Source organism: Mastacembelus armatus, chromosome 5 (genome assembly GCF_900324485.2).
Source record: "Mastacembelus armatus chromosome 5, fMasArm1.2, whole genome shotgun sequence".
Taxonomy (NCBI): domain Eukaryota; kingdom Metazoa; phylum Chordata; class Actinopteri; order Synbranchiformes; family Mastacembelidae; genus Mastacembelus; species Mastacembelus armatus.
In genome coordinates, this window is record NC_046637.1 from 6,495,139 (window position 1) to 6,520,948 (window position 25,810).

General features: G+C 38.1%; 1 protein-coding gene across 1 annotated transcript in view; it reads left to right on the top strand.

Annotated features, from left to right (window-relative positions):
• LOC113130969 (metabotropic glutamate receptor 4-like) overlaps positions 1-25,810 on the top strand; it is a 114,896-nt gene that overhangs the window by 55,207 nt on the left and 33,879 nt on the right. The window contains exons 4-6 of the mRNA XM_026307983.1: positions 20,082-20,217; positions 20,419-20,573; positions 20,902-21,042. Coding sequence (XP_026163768.1) covers positions 20,082-20,217; positions 20,419-20,573; positions 20,902-21,042 — 432 coding nt within the window. The remainder of the gene's footprint in view (positions 1-20,081; positions 20,218-20,418; positions 20,574-20,901; positions 21,043-25,810) is intronic.

Here is a 25,810-nt window from a genome sequence, read left to right on the forward strand (position 1 = left end):
TAGCGCACATTTAAATTCCCATTTTAAACAAAGCTGCAGCAAATCTATTTTGCATATTAGCTAATCCAAATTATCTTTAAATGCAATGCCTTTCCGCAGTTTGCCTTCAGTCATAATATTGGGATATTTACTATGTTATGCATACTAAATACAAATTAGCACATGAAAATAAACTGGGCTGGCTGAGTGCTCGATATGGCATGTCTTTAGGAGAACATCTAAATCTTCCAGTTGTGAGCCCTGAGGCCACTGGCAAATTAAGTCTCATCATTATCTGACTTTACTCATATTGTTTATGCCATATGAAATGAGTAGAAATTGTGTCTGCAAAAAAATGGGCAAGACATTTCTAGCATAGGGTATTAGTTAATGTGCCGGCATGCATTATAAAAAAAAAAAAAAAAAATACATAAACAGGGGTACAGTGGTAGCCTAGAGGTTAAAGAATGCAGCTCATATCCCAAAGTTTCTCAGTTTGAGAACTCACTTGAGCTGGGAGAGGCTGGCTACGAGGGGCTATGGAATTGACTTTGTAACTACTGTCAGCATGCACCTGAGCCAGTTTCTTTAGCCCTTAAGGCTAGGCAAGTGACACTATTACAGTGAAAATATATGCATGTGTTAAAATGTATGCAGTCATACAGTTGCTGTGAAACCATTCCATTGCCTTAGTAGATGACCTAGTGCACCCATGTGTAAATGTGTGAATATCTGTATACTGTACCTGTCACTGACCCACTATATTGGCCCAGAGGACATTTCTATTGATAATAATGTATTCTTAGTCATATTGGCTGGACAAAATATAAAGTATATTCTATAAGAAAACACCAGAGAAAGAAACTGCAGATAAGAATTTACACATACAGCAAATATTCTTACACAAGAGTGTAATTCCACTAGGAGAGCATTTCAAAATCCTATTTATGTCCTCCCTTCTACTGTTTCAGTTTGACGTATTCACTAAAATCTCTCTGGAACATTGGGCTCTTACTGTCCAGCTGCCAAAGTCCAGGAGCTCTGAAATGATATAGTTGTTGATACACTCATGTGAGTCGACTTTAATTATTAATGTTTGCTGACAGCAATGAACTTCATGTCTGCTGTTTTTAGTTACAGTTAATGTACTCCTAAAAAGAATTTAATTTATCATATATCAAGATTATGGCAGAAAGGAAAACGTTATAGTATTTTGTTTTACACACACACATATATATACACACCCTGACAAAAGTCTTGTCGCCTATCCAAGTTGTGGGAAGAACAAATAATAACTTGACTTCTAGTTGATCATTTGGAATCAGAAGTGGCTTATATGAAAGGCAAAGGCCTCTAGATTACACTTCTTTTACCAAAATAAAATCTTATCATGCCATGATTTTTAATTATTTAATTAGGACAGAAAGGTCAGACTTTGCTTAGACAAAAGTCTTGTCACATCTTTAAAGGATTCAACCAATCGCAGATTAGAGCATCACCTGTGACAAACTGTAATTAACACATTCCCAGGTGTGTAGAAGAAGAACCCCAGCACACCCAACCTTCATTTGAAATGCATTCTGACCTGACAGCATGCCAAAGATTCAACCACAGACCAAAGTGCTGATCATCAAGAGCCTGAAGACCAAGTCTCCTGCTGAGGTGGCAGACATTTTTAATGTATCTAAACGTCAAGTGGAGAGGATAAGAAAAAGATTTGAAGAAACTGGTGAAGTTCATGACAGGCCCAGGTCTGGCAGACCCCGTAAGACAACTGTTCAAGAGGACCGTTTGTTGGTTCGACAGTCCAGGGCCAGCCCTTTTTCAACTGCAGCAGAGCTACATAACAACTGGTCAGCAGAAAGCCCTGTATCTACAAGAACAGTTTGTTGAATTCTCACGCAGTGGTCTCTATGGCCGAATTAGTGCTCAAAAACCAGCATTAAACAGAAGACAACTAAAAAATCGTGTTGCATTTGCCAAGGCCCACAGCTTGCAGGAAGGATGGACTGTGGAAAAGTAGCAGAAGGTTGATTTTTCCGATGAATCATCTATTGAACTGCATCCCAATCGTCGCAAATACTGCAGAAGACCTATTGGAACCCGCATGGACCCAAGATTCACACAGAAAACAGTCAAGTTCGGTGGAGGAAAAATCATGGTTTGGGGTTACATTCAGTATGGGGGCGTGCGAGAGATCTGCAGAGTGGATGACAACATCAACAGCCTTGACGTATCAAGACATTCTTCCTGCCCATTACATTCCAAACCACAGGAGAGGGCAAATTCTTCAGCAGGATGGCGCTCCTTCTCATACTTCAGCCTCCACATCAAAGTTCCTGAAAGCAAAGAAGGTCAAGGTGCTCCAGGATTGGCCAGCCCAGTCACCAGACATGAACATTATTGAGCGTGTCTGGGGTAAGATGAAAGAGGAGGCATTGAAGATGAAACCAAAGAATCTTGATGAACTCTGGGAGTCCTGCAAGAATGCTTTCTTTGCCATTCCAGATGACCTTATTAATAAGTTATTTGAGTCATTGCCGAGATATATGGATGCAGTCCTCCAAGCTCATGGGAGTCATACACAATATTAGTTCTTTTTCCACTGCACCATGACTTTATGCTCTGTACCGTACATTATTTCTGTTAAGTGACAAGACTTTTGTCTAAGCAAAGTCTGACCTTTCTCTCCTAATTAAATAATTAAATAATTAAAAATCAAGGCATGATAAGATTTTATTTTGGTAAAATAAGCGTAATCTAGAGGCCTTTCCCTTTCATATAAGCCATTTCTGATTCCAAATGATCAACTAGAAGTCAAGTTATTATTTGTTCTTCCCACAACTTGGATAGGCGACAAGACTTTTGTCAGGGTGTGTATATATATGTGTGTGTGTAAAGAAGAAGTCATATATATATATGTGTGTGTGTGTGTGTGTGTGTGTGAGGGTGTGTGTGTGTGTGTGTGTGTGTGTGTGTGTGTGTGTGTGTGTGTGTGTGTGTGTGTGTGTTAAAATTTGCCAAAAGTACATGACTAGAATTATTTATTATGAAATTATATATTGTGAACTGAAGGTCAGGCCTGGAAAGTGATTATAAACTGTTTATTTGTCTATAACACTGTCATATTTATCAACATTTTATAATCAGAAAAACATGTTTGAATTGTGCCACATCAAGAATGCTGCATTTTTCAGAGAAAGTTGTGCTGCACGTGATTTCAGGGAAAATTATATTACTGTGGCTTTGAATTTGTTTCATCTTGTGGCTTTGAAGCAAAATTGGTTTGGTGCAACTGAGTACCTAATAGCATCACAGTGTGTGTGAAATATTTCCTTCTGCAAACAAAACACAGAATCTTAGAATACTGCTGTGGGAATAGTTTTTGTGAGCAACATCACATATTTCTTTGTTTAATGTTCTCTCTTAAGTGTGGTATTAAGATCTGTGTGTATAATGGTTATTTTCCAAAGACGATTTAACATCAAAAGTACTTCTCAATAGAGACTTGTCTTAAATGACCAGTAATTGAGAAATCTTCTTAAATTGTTTATCTGAGGACAAACTGACACTTAGTGAGAACATTTAGGGAATGTAAATGAGTCAGCTCTATCGTCACTGAATTTAAGTTCTCTAGGAGAGATCATCCACATTAAATGCACACAAAAGGCCAGGGGCCTGTCTCAGGAACCAGGATTATTGACTGAGCAAGTGGTTACCCTTGTAATCAGGATAGATTTCTATAATATGTGCTAGATGTGTTAGATAGAGTGGCTGACTGAAGGTCTGTGAGAACAAGATTAAGTCTACTGCTGGGGAACCTCAGCATTTTAATGGACGGAAGGCATTCATCGTTTCACACTTGGTCGTTTACATGAAGTGTCACAGAAATAGTTGTGCAAAGATTGAAAAAAAAATAGAGTTAGAAAGAGAATTTAAATGCTGCTTCCTTTCTCACCTCCACACAGATGATCAATGATGGCATAAAGTGGGTGTGATTGTAGGATTGTCTGTATTTTAAAGGTGTGAGCCAGCTGAGGTTTTAGCTAAATGGTAGTGTCAGCATACCAACATGCAGGAAAGGTAATGTGGTGATTGTGAGAACAATCAGAAAAGTTAGTAATGTGAACACCAAATTTGACGGCATCTAATAGTTGAAACGTTTTTATCAAAAACACAAATGTGGGCATCACCAAATGTATTCTGACGTTTAATTAATCAGGTTGCAGTTCACTGTCTCCAGTAAGATTAAGAACAATGTCTCACTAAGTGGTGAGCGACTAATACCCACATTCCACAGACCCCCGCTCTACTCCTCACAGTGAAATTTTGGATGTTCCCAAGAGGACGGGAACAAAATGACTTTGGTCGGGATCTAAATGGGAACAAGGCAGCTTCAATCAGGAATGGAGGAGCCTCAATTGCCAAGGACGGGATAGTCGGGAGCCATTTTTGAACCTGCTCAAAAACTTCTCCTGGCCTCTAGAGAGTGCCAGTAGTGCGGGAATGGTTCGGAAGTTAAGCGTAATTGATTGGCAAGATCATGAACAGGACGACATCAGGTCGGGAGTGAGTCAGGAGGCAAAATCTCATTGCTGCTCCATGCCAATCATTGCAGTTTGACTCACGGTCCATTCCTGATGGTCCCGTTTAAGACACCTTACTCACTTATGTTCATTGACCACTGCTAATTTCCCCCTCATTAACTCTGGCGGCACAGATGCCATTTAATTCCCATTCTACTCAGACCCCTCCCAATCAGATTTGTTCCGCTCAACTGCCAGTTAAGCCCCACCCAACTGCTCACTAACTCACGCCATCTGCATTGTAAAAAACAGGCAGCTGACCACTGCTATACATGATTGTGTTTTTGAGAAAACAGCTTTTATTCATGGTTAGTGAAAAACTAAAATTTTTAAGTCACTGAAATAAGACCATAAAACACAAACCGAACAGACTTTAATGAAATGCATCTTGTAGCCAAAAGTGTTCACAATTATGTGAAAGGCATCTTGTTCACTCATTTACTGAAAACAATACACTGATTTAAATTTTCTAAGATATTTTTTGTTTAGAAAGGCCATATTCAGGAAGGTGTGTCTGATCATGAATAATCATGTGATTTACCTGAGAAGACAAAGACTCGCATAATGAGCCTTTGTCAGGAATGTGGCTGAGAGGGAATTAGTGCAATACAATGCAGATGCAAACGTTCGTCATCTGAATTGCGTTTTTCCTCTGAGGACAAAATAAACTCTTTGTCACTGTCTGGAACATATGAAGTGCTTCTTCACCTGTGTAGCATGCCATCATCCAAACGCACAGAAAACGTATTGCTTCTTATGTTCATATGGATTAAATAAAATGTGATGATTTGTTTTTGACTTGAATTGTTTCATTTAAAAGAAGACATTTCAGGCTTTTTAGCCATGTAGTTCTTATTTTTATATACATGAAACTGAATCCAATATCTTGTTGAGCTGTTAATCCAGGACAGCCCGAATATGTTGAACTGTCTTTCTGTGCTAGGTATATGTTGCTGGCATGATTATTATCAGTAGTGGGAATAGAATACATTGGATTATTTAGGGCACAGGTGTCAAACTCCAGTCCTCAAGTGCCACTGTCCTGCTTGTTTTCCAAACATCCTTAGGGGACAGGCCCAAAACCATTGGATGTTAGGTGTGTTCATCCAATCAGAAGCTACGAGGGCAGGGATAAGTGGAAAACAAGCAGGACAGTGGACCTTCAAGGACTGGAGTTTGACACCCCTGTAGGCCATCAACACTAGTGAAAACCTAAAATATCAGGCTTGTCTCACAGTGTTCCCAAAAGCTGAAAGTTTTTAAGGACAGCCCGACTGGAGGGCCACTCTTATCAACAGATTTAAGATAATTGTAGATAGCTCATGTCAGCCCATCACATATCAAAGCAGCTGAAAAGCAATAGAAATAAACGTGCGCATATATGCGACAAGTAAATGACAGTGAAAGCAGATTCATGTCCACCCTTCTTCCCATTTTTATGTCTTGTTTTGGCAGTGCTGTTTACTGTCAATCATTATATCATTTTATTGCATCATTAAAGATGGCATGTTTTAAAACAGTAAATAGAGGTGAAAAATAGGTTACTGTAGACTGCATGTAACACTGGTAAAATGACAAAATGAGCAAGAAGATAAATTAAAATCTGTTAATGCGATGGACATGGTGAGGCCATTTAACCCAGTGCTTATCCATGTAACAGGTTTTGTAAAATCTTTGTTTATACTATATTGTATGTGTCTGCTCAAACCAATATATTATCATTTTTATTTTTATTTTATTTTAGTCACTCAAATATTGAAATTGGCATTTGCCTTGAAAATTCTACATCAATACTGTCCAGTGGCAAATGTCACAAATTCTGCTATTAATTTGCATGTCATAAGATGCTGATGATGATGCTGTATTATGTTCCTGTTATTTTGCCAACCAAATTCATCAGTAAATTCAGAAAAATGTAACTTTATTTATGTTTAGTGAGCCTGGCCAGCCAGACCCACTCCTTTCTTAGCGGAAGAATGTGGGCCTGGAACCCCTGCCATAGAGAGTCTTTTCCTCTGGCCTCAAAGGAGTCGACCAGTCACAGCTGTTTATCTGCAATGGGGCAGGCTTTAGGTTCCAGTCGTCCTATCAGATTTAAACAAGCCTTGCACATATGCACTGACAATTTCGTAATGTTTCTCAATGCCAGTCTCAAGTCCACAGATCTTTCTACAACTGGCTTTTGCTGTTTACTTAGTTTGAAAATATGCACAGAATTGGTGATAATACCATATATTCTCATGTTCTTACAACAAAAATGACAACTAGCTTGCGGTAGTGTCTTTACGCTTGGTCTCACTGACGATTTGCTTGTGTCATATCATTCATTTCACTGATTGGTTTATTCTACGTCCATTGGCCCGCGCCCTGGAAATCGATCTCAACGAAAATTCCAGACTAATTGTTTACTATTTTGTATTGAATACTATACCTATATTATACTGGCTGGCCAGGCTAATGATTTGTAACAATGGGTGGTTGTTTAGATGGAAGCAGTGTCATTTCCATGATTTTATGGATAAATAAACTAACCCAGAACCTTGACAAAAACATTTTTGGAGAACATGAATTAAGTATTATCAGTAAATATTACCAAGTAGCATAATTTGTCCCGATTATTCTTAGTAAAACCCCTAATCCAACAGAAAATTCAACTTTTTTTTCCTTTGTGACGAAGGAGAAACTGAAAAACAAATCATGTAATTCCAGAAAGAATAACAAACAGCTGTGTAATGAAAAAATACTCAGAGAAAACACCAATTATCCCAAAGGGTAGGGAGGATATAGCTCTCACATGGATGAAAACTACCTAAACAATAGCTTATCCTCAAGGCCGGACACATTTCTTAATACGTGAAAGAAATGACAACAATAATGACAAAATCTTTTTAACAACTCCCACACTGGGCAGTCAATGTTTTGTAGCCTCAGATGTTGGGCATTTGTAATCATATTGCAAATGTGCTCAGTTTTGCATTATTTCTATTTCTGTATATTCTACCAGGACTCCAAAACAACAAATTAGGAAAACAAAACACTCTGCTTTTCTTGCTTTGTTTCCTCAGCAGGCAGGCTTTTTATACAGTATGAATTCACAAATGGTGTTCAACATCAGTATGCCCACTCATACTGCATTCTATAAATCAAATAAAACACTGTCAGAGTCGTATCATAAAAACATCTTATGGGGTGATAGAAAGAGGCAAATCAATCATTTCCTTAGAAGATAAAAGCAGCTGCTTCTGCTCGAAGGGATTTGGTGGCATTTGAATGGTGAGGTGGTGATGACAACATGGACAGAGGTCATTCACCTGTGCTCCTCTTTAGGATAGGCACAGCTGCAGGCTTTGTCTCAAGGGCAGGAAGGCGAAGAGAGTTAAGGATTCGAGAAAAGGGATTGGGCATATAATTCAGTCATTTTGAAAACACTTTACTCCTCACATCAGTCTTCAGGTTGCACTTATTTTGCGCTGCTTTACAGCTCTTTTATGAAAATGTTCCTCCAGGTCTGCATTCATTATGTACAACAGAGTGCCTGATATGATTTTTGACAACCCAGCATAATGAATGGACAAAATGTGCTAGTTTGTTGGTCCCATGTTTTGCCCATATCTCTGTAGTTGTGATTCTGCAGCTCTGTTATCTCTCAGGCCTGGGAGCTTAAGGGCTTGGATTTTCCTCCTTGGAAGCTCCTGTGCTCCCAGGCAACAGGTCTCTCTAATGATGGGAAATTATGCCTGTGGCATGTCAATTATGGTGCAGAAATACTCCCAAACAGCTGTGTATCATTTCCAGAGGCTTAGCCATTCTCTCATAAGAGGTTTTCTGTGCTATTGCAGGTTCTTTCCCACTCACAGGATCTCTCACAGTAACAGCAATAAAATATTAAGCACACAAAAAGATATATACCACCAAATACTTTCCTCTGCATTCACTGCTTCTCAATAAAGCAACAAATTGCCTTTCTCTTCAGTGAAGAGACATTTAATGTCACAATTTGACTAGACAGAATAGACAATACAGTGCATCCAAATTTGAGAGTGAGCCATATGCGATCCAACAGAGCCGATTTATAAAGCACCAGCGGCCTGTGAAGACCTATTACCTAATCATCGTCAGTCTGTCACTCCAGATGACCTCATCTCCACGGAAACACAGGGAAGAGCAGTAAAGTGAAATTCCAAAACAGTAGGAGCTTACTGTTAGGTTGCCTCCTCCATATGGCACTTGGATTTTTTTCCGCTTTTTAATTAACACTTTTTGAGGGTAAGCAGCAATCTTGTTTCTCACAGGACAGAGCAGAGGTGTCAAAAAAATCCCTCTGGAAATACCCAGGCTGTCCAAACAGAATTAACAGGAATTTCCTGTCTGAAGTTTCTCAAACAATCTGAGAAAACACTAAACCTCAAATATAATGAGAATTGAAGAATGTTGATTACACTCCCTGGAACAAGTTCAGATTTTTATGAATAATTTTATGATTAGTCAAAGGAGCAGTAATTTATTACAGGTTTGACCAGCTGGGGAAAAAGCTCCAGAGCCAGCCTAACATCACACATGACTAATTTTGTTAAAGTCTTTGGAAACAGTTGCCTACTTATTCAGATGACGCACAGCGACATAGGAAATTACATGGAGACATGTTTCTGTCAGTCCTAATGAATATAGGCCCAATAAGTAAAACAGTTGCCTGCTGTGCCTGGAAATAACACAGATGATAAAGATGAGACTGAACGAAAGACTTTACTTTTGGCCAGAAAGCTTAAACAGTGAACAGTAAATACATTTTTATCCTTTTCAAAATCTTTACATTTAATTCTTTTTGCTCAGAATATTGATGTTTTATTCTTAATAATCTTTTAACTTTTACTATTATTATTTTAACTATTTTTATTTTTGGTGGTGTATTTGCCCTGAACTGATTGCTAGATCTTTTTAATGTCAGCTCTAAAATTGTCAAGACACAAAGACACAAGACACAACAGCCCAATACAAAGTAAATCCTCATAAAGTCATATGGTGTGTGTCAAAACTGAGCCCCAGTCAATATCACTAAAACAGTAACAAATCCTGTCCATTTAGGGCAAGCTAGGATTTAGCTAAGGTCTAGAAAGAATGAAACACACTAACACACTAAAAGTCACCACCCTCATCATTAGTTAAGAGCACAGTTATCTTTTTTTTTTTTTTAGTTAGTTTCTTGTTTTGTTTGTGTATGCATGTGTGTGTTCAGCTTTATTTTTGATGACAAATTTGATCCTCCTGGACATGAAGATACCAGTCTTGCACAGATCTGTGGAGAGATGTTCTGCCATTCCTCACAAATGATTCTTTTCAGCTGCTCTTTGCTGGAGGGGTTTTGTTGCTCTGCCTTCCTCTTTGAAATACTCCAAAGGTAGCTCCATTCGATTCAGGTCAGGGGACATACTTGGCCAGGTCATTGTTTTAACTGTTTTCTTTCTTTTAAAAAAAACTCTTGGCTCATTTTTGCAGTGTATTTGGGATCACTGTCATGTTGAAAAAGTTTTCTCCTGCCAAACTTCATGAGACTGGAAGTCGTCTTTCCATTCACTATTTGGATATACAAACTAACATTCATATTGTTATCGATAAATGTCGTTTGTCGATTTGAGTGCAATAAGAAAAGAGTTAAGAGATGCAGTCACAGGTCAAGTTCATGCTGTCTCGCAATCAGTTTCTTACACACACAATACAGGCCCATGAAGCTGTGAAAACCTTGTTCATGCAGTTAGCATCAATTTGAAATCATAAGTATAATCAGTTTTGCATTGATGTACTTTGTGCCTCATATTTTCAAGTAGTTGTGATGTTACAAAGTCATATTTATAGCATTCATATTCATACATATATTATTCATGTTCAGCTTCAATGTGAGCACAGAGAAGTTTCCATCTTTAGCAGATGAATTTGAAAACAGTCAAACTCTGCACATATATCTTTCAGAACAGTGAAGGTCAAATGTCTAAGTGACTTTTAACATGTTTATGTAATTGGCCTTGAGTGACCAATTAAAATCCAGAGGCTAATGTCAAGTGTTTTGTTGCTCCTCTTGGCATTAAGGGTGATAAGCTCGTAATTGTACCAGAAGCATTTTTGTCATTTTTCAGAGTATCAGTGTTGCCAAACACTGCTTGAGATTCAGTTTGGTGGCACTGAACTATGACACTATTACAAAGTCAATTAGGTGACATACAGTCTGAAGCACTTTTTTTTTTTTAGGGCTCAGTGTGTGGACTGAAGTCTTCCTGAGGCATTTCTGAAGTGTAGTCATAGAAAAGAGGTCAGGAAGTAGTCAATTGGTTTGACATAAGATCAGTGCCCTTTCTTTAGAAAAGAGGTGAAAAATAAAATAGAACATTATGCAGCCATGTAGTGTTTATGTCTTGCACTTAGAAATGGGAATTGCAGTAAACAGCTTATGGCAATCTCCGTTGATATTTGAAATGAGCAGACAGATTGGCCTGAGGGCTTTGTAATTAATTTTTTTTAACTTGAGTGTGATATGGCAGACACCGCTTCCATCCAGCATATTCAAACTTTCATTCCAGCACTGTACTCTGATGTTAAAAATTATGTGACTGGTTTGGTAGAGGCAATGCCAGCTTAAAGGTCCAATTTATAAGCACTGATGGGCTTTGATTCCAGCGTGGTGGGATACAAGGCATAGATGAAACTTGGTCATTTTACTTCATAACAATGCTAAGAATCCAGATGTCTCTATTGACTCATTTAGTCTGTTAATGTAGCAGAAAACAGAATAGAGATGTTATGTTTGACACAATTTTCCGAAAGGCAGAGAGGAATTTTATCTTGAAGTGCCGCAACAGGCGATATTTGTCAAACTCTCCTATTTTTAAAAGAAAAAGGCAGTGCTCCAAGTTATTGTTTGCTGAAGTCCATGAAAAAACAGTGTAGGAAAAGGCTCATCAACCAGCCCAGTCAAAGTTCGAATAGAAGAGAACCACTTTTTATTTTTAGTTCAAAACTATTAGCAAAAGTATCATTAATCCTAAAGAGATAAAAGAAAGAAGAGATTTAAAATTTTTAACCCGCATAAATATCTTCCTCCCTGCTATAGCCTACTAATTGGTGTATGTGTGGAGTTGGTCACTAACAGGCTGTTAGTCCACATTCCTCTGCTCAGGGGGGAGGATGTCTGAGAGAAAGAAACACATGGGGCAAACCAAGTCTGTGATGTCATTAGATCTCATTATGAGAAAATTACAAGAGAATGAGATTACATGAGAAAGAATTACTCTTAGCTGGACTGTAAAACATTAGCACATGTTGCTTGATGATGAGGTGACACCAAGAAAACAGCCATGATGTTACTGACTCTATGAAACCGCTGTGGCTGAGTCTGCCCATCGCTAACAACCGACTCTTCATCAGAATCTCAGTGTCAGCGAGACCTAAATATGCAGTTTATGGCAGAATCTCTCCAATATTTCCTCCTGCCATCATATTCCAATACACAGTGATTTCTCTGGTCTACAAATAACTCAGTATTCATGTCTTTGAATTCCTATTGAAAGACAAAGCCCAGATTAGTTCATAGTCCTTTTTCAAGGGTTTATTAATCTTTTTTTTGCCAAAAACTGTTTTTATAGTCTTTGTAGTGGAGTATTTGATATTTAAATGTGAACTGAAAACTATCTGGAAACATATGGAGAAAATTAAAAAAAAAAAAAATCCTGAATGGCATTTAGATATTTAGACATATTGTTCTGCTCAACCTTTCTATTAAAATCACATTTAATTCTACAAGGATATCGAAGTGTCCATGCTAAGACAGTATTACATCAATAGTGGTCAAGCATCTACCAATCATGTATCAAAGTAATAGGGCTGAGCAAAAATAAATTTGAAATATGTAATTAAATGTAGAGTTTCTTTGAAAAGCTGTACTGTTATTTCCAAACAAGGGAGAGGAGTTTGGCACTGTGACTATGCGTGAAAAAAAAGTTGCTGGACTTTATTACTGACCTTTTAATGTGTTTGATCTGACTTGTGATTTTATTTCAGAGTGTCTGTGTGTGAGGAGGGTGTGTGTTTATTTTTATTACAGCGTAGGAACCAGAAGCTATTCAGTGACAGTGTATGAAACTGAAATGCCTCTGCTGCTCCGGCAGCCTTCAACAGTTTTCACACCAACATGTCAAAAGGCCCGAAGCCAATTGTCCTTCCTTCCTTTGTGCTTCAGAAAATTAACCATTCCAGGAAATATTTTGTTGTCAAGTCTAAGCACAGTTTTAGTTCAGCTAAAATTAAGAATTCAGTAGAATAGTCCATCAAAAAAATGTGTTCATTTCAAAAAGGCATTGATATTTTGTTCTCTGCCCAATGTCTTGAGTGATAACACAACCAAATACAACGTCACACACTTGAGTAAACAATAATGACCAATCTAAAGCAGCATTACTTGCTTATTTAGACATCCAGCAGGCAGAGAGTTTCTCTGTCAGTTCTCTGTCAGTTGTTAAATGTGACTCGGTGTAATTTTATCTTCCTTTTTGGTCTCTATGAGCTCCTTTTTTTTTTTTTCAGTTAAATCCACTGTTCATTTCACCTGCTCTGTCTGTCATTTGGTGCTGCGTAAGTTCAGCACAGTGGGTTCAACAGAATTTTTGTTATTGTTGAAATCAGCTTTCTCCTACTGCTGGGAATTAGTTTGATGAGGCCAAAACAGTAAAACAGTAAAGCTGTAGGGGGGAAACTAAAAGAGATAAAAGATGTTAATGAGGTGAACTGTGGTTGAGTAATAATTCTTTGTGAGTTTGCCACTACCAGCAAAATCTTTCACATTAACACAAGAAGGTAATACAAAAATATTGATTGTTGGCAGCTTTAAATATTTATAGTTCAATTTTTTGCAGAAGTCACATTAAAAGCTGTTTGATGTCACTGATATTGCATTTATAGTTAAAAACAAAAAAAGTTGCTCACTAGAAAGTTGCAATGAAGTGCAAAAATGCCTATCTTGCTATGTAAAGCAATACTTTCTAAGAATTCCTGGTTCTGTGCCTGCATCTGGATTTGCACCAAAAACTAATCACTTGGCCCTTGGCTGAAGTCTCAGAAGTTTCACTGCAAATCTGTTCATAAATTCTGGATCCCGTCAGCAAACAAACTAAACCAAAAACATAACCTTCTGGCAGAGCTAAAAATGAAAGTCTGATATTGATTTCTGATTCTCATTTTTTTGGACAATGTTTTGCAAAGTAGCTGTTGCACTCTGACACACAACGCGTCAAGCAAATATCTATGGAGCAGCCAAATAAAGGCAGCTCAAATGCCTATAATGATATTCTTTTAAATATTCCCACAATTTGAACATAGATATTGTAGAATTTAAAGGGAAACTGAAATATCTTTATTGCATTTTTCTTAGTTTCACCTTACTATTTCTAAACATCATACACTGTCTTTTACACATGGGTTAAATTGAGATTTGTGAGTAGCTGGTCAGGTTAATAAGGCTAAACTAAGATTACAATGTCACAGCAGAGGACTTAAAAAAAAAATAATGAAGTTACTCTTGCTGTGCCACATGTGTAAATTGTACTCAGTTCCTGTGTGGAGACACGCATCGATCTTGTTGCTTGGTTGATCGCCACAGATATTTGATGAAGTCAAAGAAATGGATGTACCGTATATTGAACATTTATTTGGTCAGTGTGAGACAGCGTCTGGAAGTGGATGTTTTAAGCTGTGAGTGTGAGATTTGCCAGTGCTGTGATGCTGAAAGAGACTGAGTTCAGCACCAGCAGAGCGCCATTTGGATGTCAAGAGGCGGAGCTCAGCTCTGGTGGGCTCCGGCCCAATTTAACCCCAAATGCCAGACATCATTGACTAAAATGAACATGTTTATTTCAGTTTGTGCATGCCTGGTATTGGACTGGTATGTATTTTCACTTGATTGAGTACAATATTTCAAAGTGAAGGATGAGATCAACTGAAAAGTGCAAAAATGAAACAGGCCTATAATCTCACATGGAAAGCAGAAAAAGGAAAAAAAAAAGATATCAAGAAGGTGTGTTTCACATGTTAATTATTTACTTGAATGACTCTGAAGACTAAAACACACAACAAGACGTGTGGAGAACAAGTAACAGGGGAAAGATGTACAATTAGGAAACTCAGTGAAGCAGGAAGACAACAGATTGTGTTTTCAGACCTAATACTGTTGTATTTCTTTGGTTTAATTGAACATGAACTGAGCATGGACACAGCATAACAGATTAAAACGTACAGCAAGTTGTGCTGATAGTCCTTACAGTGTGAAAAATGTCCAGTGTTTCCAAAAACAAATCCCATTAATGGATGGTAATTTTGTTGGGTACAGTATGTCAGAGCCACATAGGCAGTTAAAGTTACACTTTACACGAAAAGTGAATCATTTGCAAGAAAGAGAGTATTTCAAATCTCCTCACATATCTATGAAAACAACCTCCTGACGCAAAGCAAGCCAACAGCAAACCTAGAAGTTTTGTCTTTGTATTGCAAATGCAGCAGGAAGGTAAAACCATCACAGGGAAAGTTTTAGCATCAAACAGTTTTCAGGATCTGGCTTTCCTCTTTGAATATGTTGTCAGTTCAGCACCGTAACTCTTCCATGAACTTTTGAGACTTTTCTGCAGTTCACATTTAATTTGTAAAACCACAGTACATCTCATGTCTAGCTCACATACTTCATTTTAAATGAGCTACATAAAGTCTGATCCTATTCAGTTTTGACCTCTACTTACGGACAGACATCCTCATTAATCTCAACAATGATAGATCGTTGTTGGTGATTTAATGCTATCAGTAGTGAGTGTAAGGACATCTGTATCTTCATGTTTTCTTCTTGGCTTTGTTTCCGGGAATAACTTTACTGAATGGATCAGAGGTACCATGTACGATGTATTAATATTCAGATGCAGAGCAGGAAGTTTCTGTGGAATTAAAATCCATTTTATTTTCATAGGACTGGTGCAGGGTTAGCAAACTCACTACTGTCTTAACAACTCCTGATGCAGGAAGTCAAGTTTACCTTGAATTTTTACATGTAAGCCTTGGGCTGTTGGCAATGTAAAATACACACTGACTGAAGGGAAATTCATGTTTAATGGAAAGCATGTCAGCTCATGTGGAGCTCAGCAACTTTAAGATTTAATCCAGGGTTTTTCAATGGTTCTTCACTGCTCATATTACAAATACAAGAAGCTAATGGCGCACTGTATTTTACATACACAACATGGAGTCCAGATAGTAACAATTAGAACATGTGTGTATTATTATTAACTTATTATTTTTCTTAAGGTGTTTTACTCACATTTAATGTAATGCAAGTCTCTGCTATAATTTGTAGGTTTACATCAATACTGAAACTCAAACACACAATGGCCAAAAGTAATTGAACATATGTTCATGTTACTACATATTTCTTGGGCATACAGTATTTCTTGGTCACATATAAGCTCTTTTGTGCTTGAGACTTACCATTAAGACAGGGATGGCATATGGGATAAGAAGTGTGACCGTGCAAGTGAAGGGGATAATAGTGGAAAATAAAAAAAAAAAAAACACAAGGTAGTTTGTCAATATCAGCAGCTGGGTATATTTAAAAAAACAGGTGTGAGGGGAAAGTAGAAAATGGCAAATGAGCTGTTAGACTGAGGAGCACAAATCTTGTGGATGAGTGGAAAATCATTCCCATTCTTGACTATACGGCAAGTCAAGATTCCTCCAGGGTGTAACGCACATTATTGTGAGTGTTCAAGGAAAGGCTTCATGACCATAACCTCAGATGATTCACTATAAGATGCAAACCCCTGGTGAGCCTCAAAAACAGAAAGGTCAGGTTGCATCTCACAAATACTTGCATCTCAACTGAAACTAAGTTCTTTGGACTGATAAAACAAAAACAACCTCTATCAAAATAATGGAAAGCGGGAAAGTATGGAGGAAAAAAAAAGAACATCTCATGACCAAAGCATCCCATCTGGTCTGTTAAACTTGGGGTGGTTAGGACATGTATGGCTGCAGATGGAAGTGATATAATGGCATTTGCTGACAGATGCAAAGAGATAAATGCAAAGATGTACAGGAGCATTCAGTGTGTCCAGCTTCAGCAAAAACCCTAAAAGATGTTGATTCATCATTCAGTAAGACAGCAATCCTAAACATATGGCTAAAGTAGTCAATGAGCTTTTTAAGGTGAAGAGGCAGACTGGCCGAGCCTCATGCAGAAAGACCCCACAACAAGCAATAGCTGACGTGAGCTGCAGTGGAGGCCTGGGACACCATCACCAGAGAGCATCTGGTGATGTCTGTCAATTTTCCAGCAGTAACTGCAAAGGCTATGCCAGAAACTATTATGTATAATGATTTTGTTTGATATTATATCAATCTGTCAAATTGTTAGCAAACAGTGGCCTGTTTAGACATCTGACAGACATGGAGCTCTCAACATTCATGTTTGCACATGTAATAAATGGAACTTTTTTGCTTAACAGCCACACACTGACCACTCGTTACTCCCCCAACCCCTGCTGGGGATACTGGCTGTACACCTAGCAGTGTTACGCTTTTGCTATGTTTTCAGTGACCCCTGGCAAAATGGTGTTACCTTTTAAGTGGAAAAGAAGAAAAATGCGTAGTGTAAAAGGATTACATGGAGGGGGAGGCATTGTAAGTGAATGTTGCTGAGCCTAACTGATGTCATTTTAGTTGACTAATCTTTAAACACCGACTTAGTATATCATCATTAGATTAACTGCAGTGTGTTCTAGCGAGGCTCTCATGCTAATGAGGATTGATTGCCTGATAGACTGAAGGACTTGAATTTAGTTTCTGAGGAATTTCCACATTAAAAAATGTACTTCAGACAGCAAAGCATTTTGACAGTTTCATGTGTTCTCTAGAAAAACACCTCTCTGCAGGCTAAACCACCAGATTATTTATTCATGCTGCAAACACATAACCAAGGTGTCCACTTTCTGCTGTTGTGCCATAATCCAATTTGAGGCAGTGAATCCAGTGTTCAAAAAGTTACAAGAAGTAGTGACTTAAAACATTTTGCAGGTTGTGCTGATTTCATGTACAATGTGTCTTTTTATATCTCAAAGGCATCTCACTAAAAAGAAAGGCACTTCAACCACTGCAGCAAAGACAGACCGCATAATTGTGGCCATCCTGTCACTGCAGATGCTATCTGTCACTATTAGCTTCTATTAATTATAGTGAAGACATTCAGATAAGCAAGACTGTGGCATGCGACCAGCTGCAGAGTGATGGTGTGGTGTGTGTGTGTGCTTCTCACTTATCTAATCCCATCAATTTTCAGTAAACACCCAAAAATGACTGATAATGTAGCCTGTTTGAGTCAACTGGACAAGTGGGTCATCACACACAAATGGCTCAAGTGATGAAATGCTCTGATGACTGCAGTCAAGACGAACACTCCCTGCAGCAGTCTGCCACAAACTAAAAGATGATCTGAAGCATAAAGGCAGTCATGGTGCGATTTTTAGGGATACCGGGCATCACTTCTAGAATAACACAAACAATGTACTTCCAGCTCAGAGCTGTTTAATAATTGTCCAAATGGAAATAGACGCATCAAAAAACGCTACAGTGCAGTTTAAACAGAGCTTGACGTTTGTTCCTAACGGCATTGTTGCATGTGACTTAACAGTGCTGCAATAGAAATTATTACACCCCAATGTAACTTTTCAAGCTTATTAATCAACAAATCCTCTAACCTGGTTTCCCCATTGAAGTACCACCCAAATCCTATGTTTGTTGATGGTTGTTTCCCCAGTTACAGAAACAACTGACCAACCAAAGCCTCGGTACGTAGCTAACTAACTACTGTACATCCATCACAAATAGAGATTTTGTGCTTGGCTTTGGCTATGACACTTTGAAAATATGAAAATTTGGTTGGCTATAAATAAAATGTTGATTTATTTAGTTACAAACACTGTCCAGTGCTGCTCACCAGTCTCACTGATTGTCTTTACACAAGTTCAAATGCAGGATTGTTTGTATGTTGAAAACTTTAAATCTTTGCATGTCTCAAGACTTTCTGAAGTTCTGCTAGACCTCCTCAAACGTATTAAGGTTTGGTGACAGTTGTGCAATAAGGAGCCGGTTCCATCCAACACAAGGACTTTGTCTCAGACCTCCACACTTTTTTAGACAGCTAAATTGGGACCGATTTAACGCCCACATACTGAGCTGGGCAGAATACCACAGAATGACAGGAGTCTAGAATACAGTCAACTGGAAGTTAAACACACTCTGCCTCTAAACTAGTCTCCATCTAAAATAATGGGATGGGTACAGCATGTTTCTGTACAGTATAGGATCTACAGTGTACATTATGCACAAAGACATGTCTTGGCACAATGTTCCCACTGTCCTGAGAGCTGCAGAAGCTCAGAAACAATCCTTAAGACAAACATGCCACACTGAGCCATTCTAAATCTCACCAGAGAAATCCTGTTGGAGAACTGGAAACTTTGCTTGGACTACACAAAACATTTCAATCTGTGCTTGCAAGGACTCAAGAGTGGTGGTCATTCTGTGTGTGTCTGTGTGTGTGTCTGTGTGTGTGTCTGTGTGTGTGTGTGTGTGTCTGTGTGTGTGTCTGTGTGTGTGGTGAGTCCTAATCAGTGTATAGTGGATAGGACCACAATTCTCAGAACTGTCTTCTAGCACTTTATTGCAAGGCAGGAGGAAAAAGCATAACCTCTCTCTAATTGTAGACAAAGTATTCATATAAATGCTATGTGCATATAGTCACAGTAATACTCTAAAGCTACAAAACAGCCCAGGAACACACATCTCAACAAACTTCCCTTCAAATTAACTGATTTGTGCATGAAAATATACAGTGTAAAACTTTATTTCCAACACATAAAAATATCACACTTTTTTTCTACTAGTGCAGCAAAGCAAAGAAAATACCTTCCCAAGACGAGACTGGAAAAAAGAGGAGATAAAGCTACTAGAAGACATAGTTTGGTTGTAAAATAAAAGAAGTGCTAAAATGCTTCTGTTTAAAACAGGACATTGCCCTTTTTGGGAATGTACATAAACTTCACATGAAAACAGTATTAATCCGTATTAATAGCAAAATAAAAAAGTCAGGTTAAATGCATCTACTATATCTAAAACATAGATCTTACCTCAACAAACTGTAAAAGTCAGTAATATTATTTAGAAACCAATTATCCTTCTCCTGGTCAGTCACTCTTCACAGCATTTCACCATCTTGCCTTCAGATTTTTAATTGTTATTAGGGTAAACTGATGAAGTGGCCACAAAGCCCTGGTTCCCATGACCTCAGCTTTGAATTGCTTGTGTGTAATAATATTTAAATTCAGCTTACACAGAAATTTTAGAGCTGTGTGAGGCGTTTATGTGATTACTGACCCAGTAAAGGTATGTTCTAGAGTTTGTAAAAATATTCAGAATGACATCTATAAACTTCTGTGTGTTTAGGAGGTGTGTGCATCTCCCAGTCCGTCAAGATTCCCCGGGAGCCCAAGCAGGGAGAGTTTGACAAGGTCATCCGGCGACTCAGAGAAAACCCAAATGCAAGAGTTGTCATCATTTTCGCCAACGAAGATGATATCAGGTAAGGAATGATAGCTCTGTAACACGTCTTTGAAGATTAGAAAAACACGACTGTAGCAGACAGCACAGAGACATGTGTAAACAGCTATTTCGCTCCAGCTCTGCAAGACCACTGTGTAGTGATTTGCAAAACAAAATCAAAGTAGAGCTGGTCGGGATGCTGACCTTATTCACGACAACATCTGTTTGCTCACCTTTGCAGGCGGCTACTCCATGCCGCTAAAAAGGCCAACCAGACAGGTCATTTTATCTGGGTGGGTTCAGACAGCTGGGGCTCAAAGATCTCTCCAGTTGTGCACCAAGAGGAGATGGCAGAGGGAGCAGTCACTATCCTGCCCAAGCGCCAGTCCATCAGAGGTACAACGATGGGCCCTTTGCATCATACAGTAGATCTGCCTGTCTTATAAAACCATGTGCATATTTCAGTGAAACAGTATTGTAGAGCTGCGTTTGTTTTGAGAAGAGTAAAAGTTGTTTTGTAAAGCTTAACCACTATAATTTATTCATCAAATATCATCAAAATCATCAAAATCCTAAAGGTCAGCCATACAGAACAACAATATAAATTGAACATATGCAATATTTAATCAATTGTACAGTATAAGACAAGAGGGACCTAACTCACAGACTGCACTAACACTGTTGTTTACGCTGTCAGTGACAATGAACCCATTGATCTCTCTAGGGTTTGATCGTTACTTCATCAGCCGAACGCTGGAAAACAACAGAAGGAATATCTGGTTTGCAGAGTTCTGGGAAAACAACTTCAACTGCAAACTCAGCCGTCACGCCGTGAAGAAAGGGTCTGGGCTTAAAAAGTGCACAAGTAAGACATTCTCCTGTTGGGTAAAAAAGCAATTTTATGTTCTTTTTGTTCAAACTTTTAACCAACTTGAAAACATTCCTTTTGATGTCTTGAGGGAGGTGACACATTTGGCTCATGGTGAAAATGTTTTGACAGCGTTGCCCACCTATTAAAAGTGGAACAGCCAGGCATTCAGTATTCAAAATCACAGTTCATCTCCTAGCTCATTTAAAAGCTGCACTATATTTCTGCTCAGTCTAGCGTGTTTACCCACATGGCAAGTGAATGACTTAGGTAGGCTGCATGTTTCAAAGCTTCCGGCTTAGTGCCATATGTTACACAGCTATGGAGTGCACATTCTCTTTTGAGGTGGAAAAACACTGTGCATTTATACAAGATTGAAAATGCAATTAAGCAGCTGAACATATATTTCAAAGATGAAGGTTAAACTAGTGTTATCTGGGAGTTTCCTCATGGTAAGCTTTCTTATCTAAATAATTTTCTGTTTAACTGCTTTAAAGGAATCTGCTAGTGTTTTTCTGTACAAGTACTGATCAGTATAGAGGACGCTTTAATCTTAATATGCGCACAGCTGTCATGATGCAAGATACTGAGCAAAATTACATCCAATGTACATTGAGATTCTATCCCTTTATATCATGGTGTCTTTGGAAGGCATTTAAGATACTTCCCCGTTTTGTTATTCAGTGGGGACTGCAATAACTTTTTTTCTTTAGTGCCCCATCACATGCAATATGCATAGTCAAGGTAAAACAATTGGTCAAAGAATGTATTTATAAAAGCAAAGCACTATGACGCAGTTAACTGTGCTGAAAAAGGTCCATATTCAGTGTGTGCGTGCGCGCGTGCGTGCGTGCGTGCGTGCGTGCGTGCGTGCGTGCGTGCGTGCGTGCGTGCGTGCGTGTATATTACCTTGAACCATTTAAACCAGCATTGCACATTGCAGAAAAATAGCTCGACTCTTAGTTTCTCATCTGTCCTTTATTAATTACTAAACCAAGTATCGTGTAGAGGTTCATGGTAGGGTTGGAGCCAATACCCTCAGTCTTCATTATTTAAAAAACACAGTTAGCACAGGGACCAACAGTTCCCAGTTTTAGTATTTCACTTTATTTTCACTGTAAATATGCAATTTTGACAACAATCAGAATGTTTGTCGACAGCACACAAGTGTCTTGGACAGAAAATAACACAAATCCGCATTATGGTATTCTCAGAGTGCATCATTCCAATAAATCACTGCTTAGCATTTGTGGATTTGATCCAAAAATAAACCTTAAACTCTCAAATTCACCCAGTCAGATTCCCATAGAATTTATAGCTCAGTAATTGGATGGTTACTCTGTTGGAATTATAGACCATCTTTATAGACCTCTGTCTTATACCTCTGTTTAATGAACTATGTGTCTGCAGTTAATAATGTTTGTTCTCCCTAAATGATGAGGGCAGGTGAGGAGTGAACAGACTGAAGGCTAGTGTCTGTACCTTTAATGCAAAGTTTGTTGTTTCCTATTTGTATTTACATTTACATACATAAGACTCAATTTCAGATTATATTTTATTTTTCAAACATGATAGGGCCATGCATGGGAGTATAATAAAAACTGTATCTCACAGAGCCCTATATTATTCATACACAAATACAAAATGTAAAATATTTGAATTTTAATACAGTCAACCTTAGACTCCCTTATAAATAAATAGAGATATCTTGTCTTATACTGGGACAAAGTAATGTGCGACATATAAAGATAAAGAATAACAATATTACATTATGTTACATAACATAGGGCTTACCGGAATCAAAAGCAGAATAGTTCAGCACAGCATTACGAGGAGCAAGGTTGGAAAATCATTCATATTTAAGGGCAGTTTCAGGTCTCTTGTCCTACTGAATTGTGTGTCTTTAGGCAAAAACACACAAACTTTAGTGAATCAAAGTAATGGCTTTCTTTCTGTGAGCCACCATGATATCCTAAAGCTAAATGTGTGTCTCGAAAATCTGCATGCATAAAGAAGAGTTGGAGCTTATCTGGACTTGAGTGACTGAGCTTCACATAGTGGAGCAATGTGGCTGAGGATGCTTGATTAGTGAGATTCCATTCTCTTATTTATTTTATTTTGTTTTCTATATGTCCAGCTTTATTTCTGATGACAAATTTGATCCTCCTGGGCAGTCTTGCTTGATCTGTGGAGAGATGTTCTGCCATTCTTCACAGATGATGCTTTTCAGCTACTCTTTGCTGGAAGGGTTTGTGATGCTCTGCATTCCACTTACTCCAAAGATCTTATATTGAATTCAAGTCAGGGGACATACTTGGCCTAGTCTTGCTTTTTTACTTTGTGTGAGTTTTGCAGTGTGTTGGGGATCATTGTCATGTCCTGCCAAGTGTCTTAATCAGGGAGTCATCTATTCATTTAGTATTTGGGTATACAATTTTCCATTCATATCTGCAAATGTCTTTATAAATGTCGTCCCTGCAGCTCCATATAAAACCAATCCTGCCTCCATCTTTCAGTCAATGCTTTTCAGTCATTGCAATAGACCTGGCCAGGTCCACCCCAAACATGCTGGACCCCGTCTGATCCAGACACATTTATTTTGGTTTCATCTAACTAACGAATGTGCTGCCAATATTCATCAGACTTCTTTTCATGTTCTTTGGCAAATTTTACTCTTGCAGTTTTGTGCCATTTGTGAGCAATGATTTTCTTCTTGGACATCGTCCATAGAGTTTGACTCCTTGCAATGTCCTTGATCAGTCACCAAAATACCAGATTCCAGGTAATCCTTGTGCCAAGTCAGACGCACTTGTCTGTTTGTTAGTGCAAAGTGTGTAAATACTAAATAATGTGTGGTGTCGTTTTTTTGGGAGTGGCCATTGTGCTTTCTGTTACTGGAAGTAATGCTTTTCCTCTCTTATCCACTGCTAGAACTGTAGTTTGGCTTATGTTCAGGAGCTTACTGATGTTCTTCTAGACTCTTACACCTTTATGAAATCCTACAATCTGGTTTCTATCTTGTGCAAGCAATTCCTTACCCTGTGAAACCATGTTGTTTTAGACACAACCCAGGAAAATCCGGTTAAGGTGATGGTGGAGATTCATTTATAACCCTGTTGATGTAGTTAGACTAGAAATCCCAAGTGTGATGTGTGAAGGTTGTATCCTGGCACCTGTATCCACTATATTCTGTCTAACTTTTGTTTTTTTATTATGGTCAAGATGAAATACCCCATGCTTTAACTTAAAAATAATACAATTAGTTACAAGTGATTGAATCATTTAATCTCTTATTGCATTGTGCTTAGTTTTGCTGTACACTGTACCCCAGTGGCACAGAGACCCAGGCTTTTTATTTCTAATTCCACCCCAGTTAATGCAAACTCAGTGTCCTTCAGTTTAGCTTTTGTCTTGAGAATTACGGTATAATGTTTATTTCCATAGCACTAATTTGTTAGTACAGCGAGGCTCATGTCTGGCATTCTACCTGAATGAATCTCAACACTTCCTCTAAAATTTTCACATTAAAGGTTTTGCAGGTTTCCTTTAACTCTGTAAAGCAGGCCTTTAATGACAAAACACATCACAAAGTCTCAAGTTGTTTTTTTTTTTATCCTAATATTGATCAACAATGTGAAACTACTTGAATTATTTGAAAGAAAAAATATGGTAACTTAGTGCAGCAGAGTGTTTAGTACATTAGTGTTGTTGTGCTGATGGAATTAGTGTGGTGGAAATATACATTATAAGGAATTTACCATATAAGCTGTTGTAAAACTACAGGAAATTTCAACCCCTTAAATACCTTTTTGAGTGACTGGTTTTTATTTCTTCCTGCAGGCCACACCCTGGCTATTACTTGAATCCCACTGATGTCAGTGTGCTGGGGCAAAATACCAGCAGCACTCCTGAGTATTAAAAATTGGCGTACAGTTCAACAGCATCATAAAATAGAGCCTCCAAAATGATAATAAAGTTGAATTAACACCTCTGTAAAACAGTTTCATCAAAAACTTAATATCATAACCTTCCTTTCTTTAGGATTTATAACTCAGCTGTTGTATTAGACTGCATTAGCTTTAGCCAGGTCTATATCAGCGTACATGTATATTGTTTCACAGTAGTCCACCGGTAATGGCTGTGCAGTATAGTTGAGTGATATTATGCAACTGAGAGCCATGTGGAAGCTGTCCCTTTATTTCTCAGCTTGTAACAGACCAACCAGAAAGCAGGAAAGCTTTATGACTGTGTTGAATTCGTGGTATATTTACAGTATTTCAGCTTTGTATGTAGGGTAACACACAAGTGGATAAAATAATACTGATGCATGTGTTAGTTACTGCATATGCCTGGAGAGATCACTGGTTACCTGCTGCTGTGCATGCAAACCCTTTTAGTTTTAAATCTTAAGAGCATTTTATGCACCCGTCTCTGGAATCATAATATATTTTGATATACAGTGAAGTGTACACAGTAGTTCATAAATTAACGGCAAAGTAAAAACATAAGAAGTCAAGTCACATTAGTGTTCATTTATCAATATTCCCACATGTAATTAAAAATAACAGATGTGTTGGCAGATTTAGTTTCTCATTACATTTGAAGTGAAATTTTCCAGTGAGCACCTTACTAATAAGGCCAGTAATATTCTATACTGATGATTTAAAATTCATTCAATTAGCCATCCTTAAGTACTTGAATCAGAAACATTGTCTCCTCAGGAGAGTTATGCCCAACAGTGCATCCTGTATACAAACATATAAAA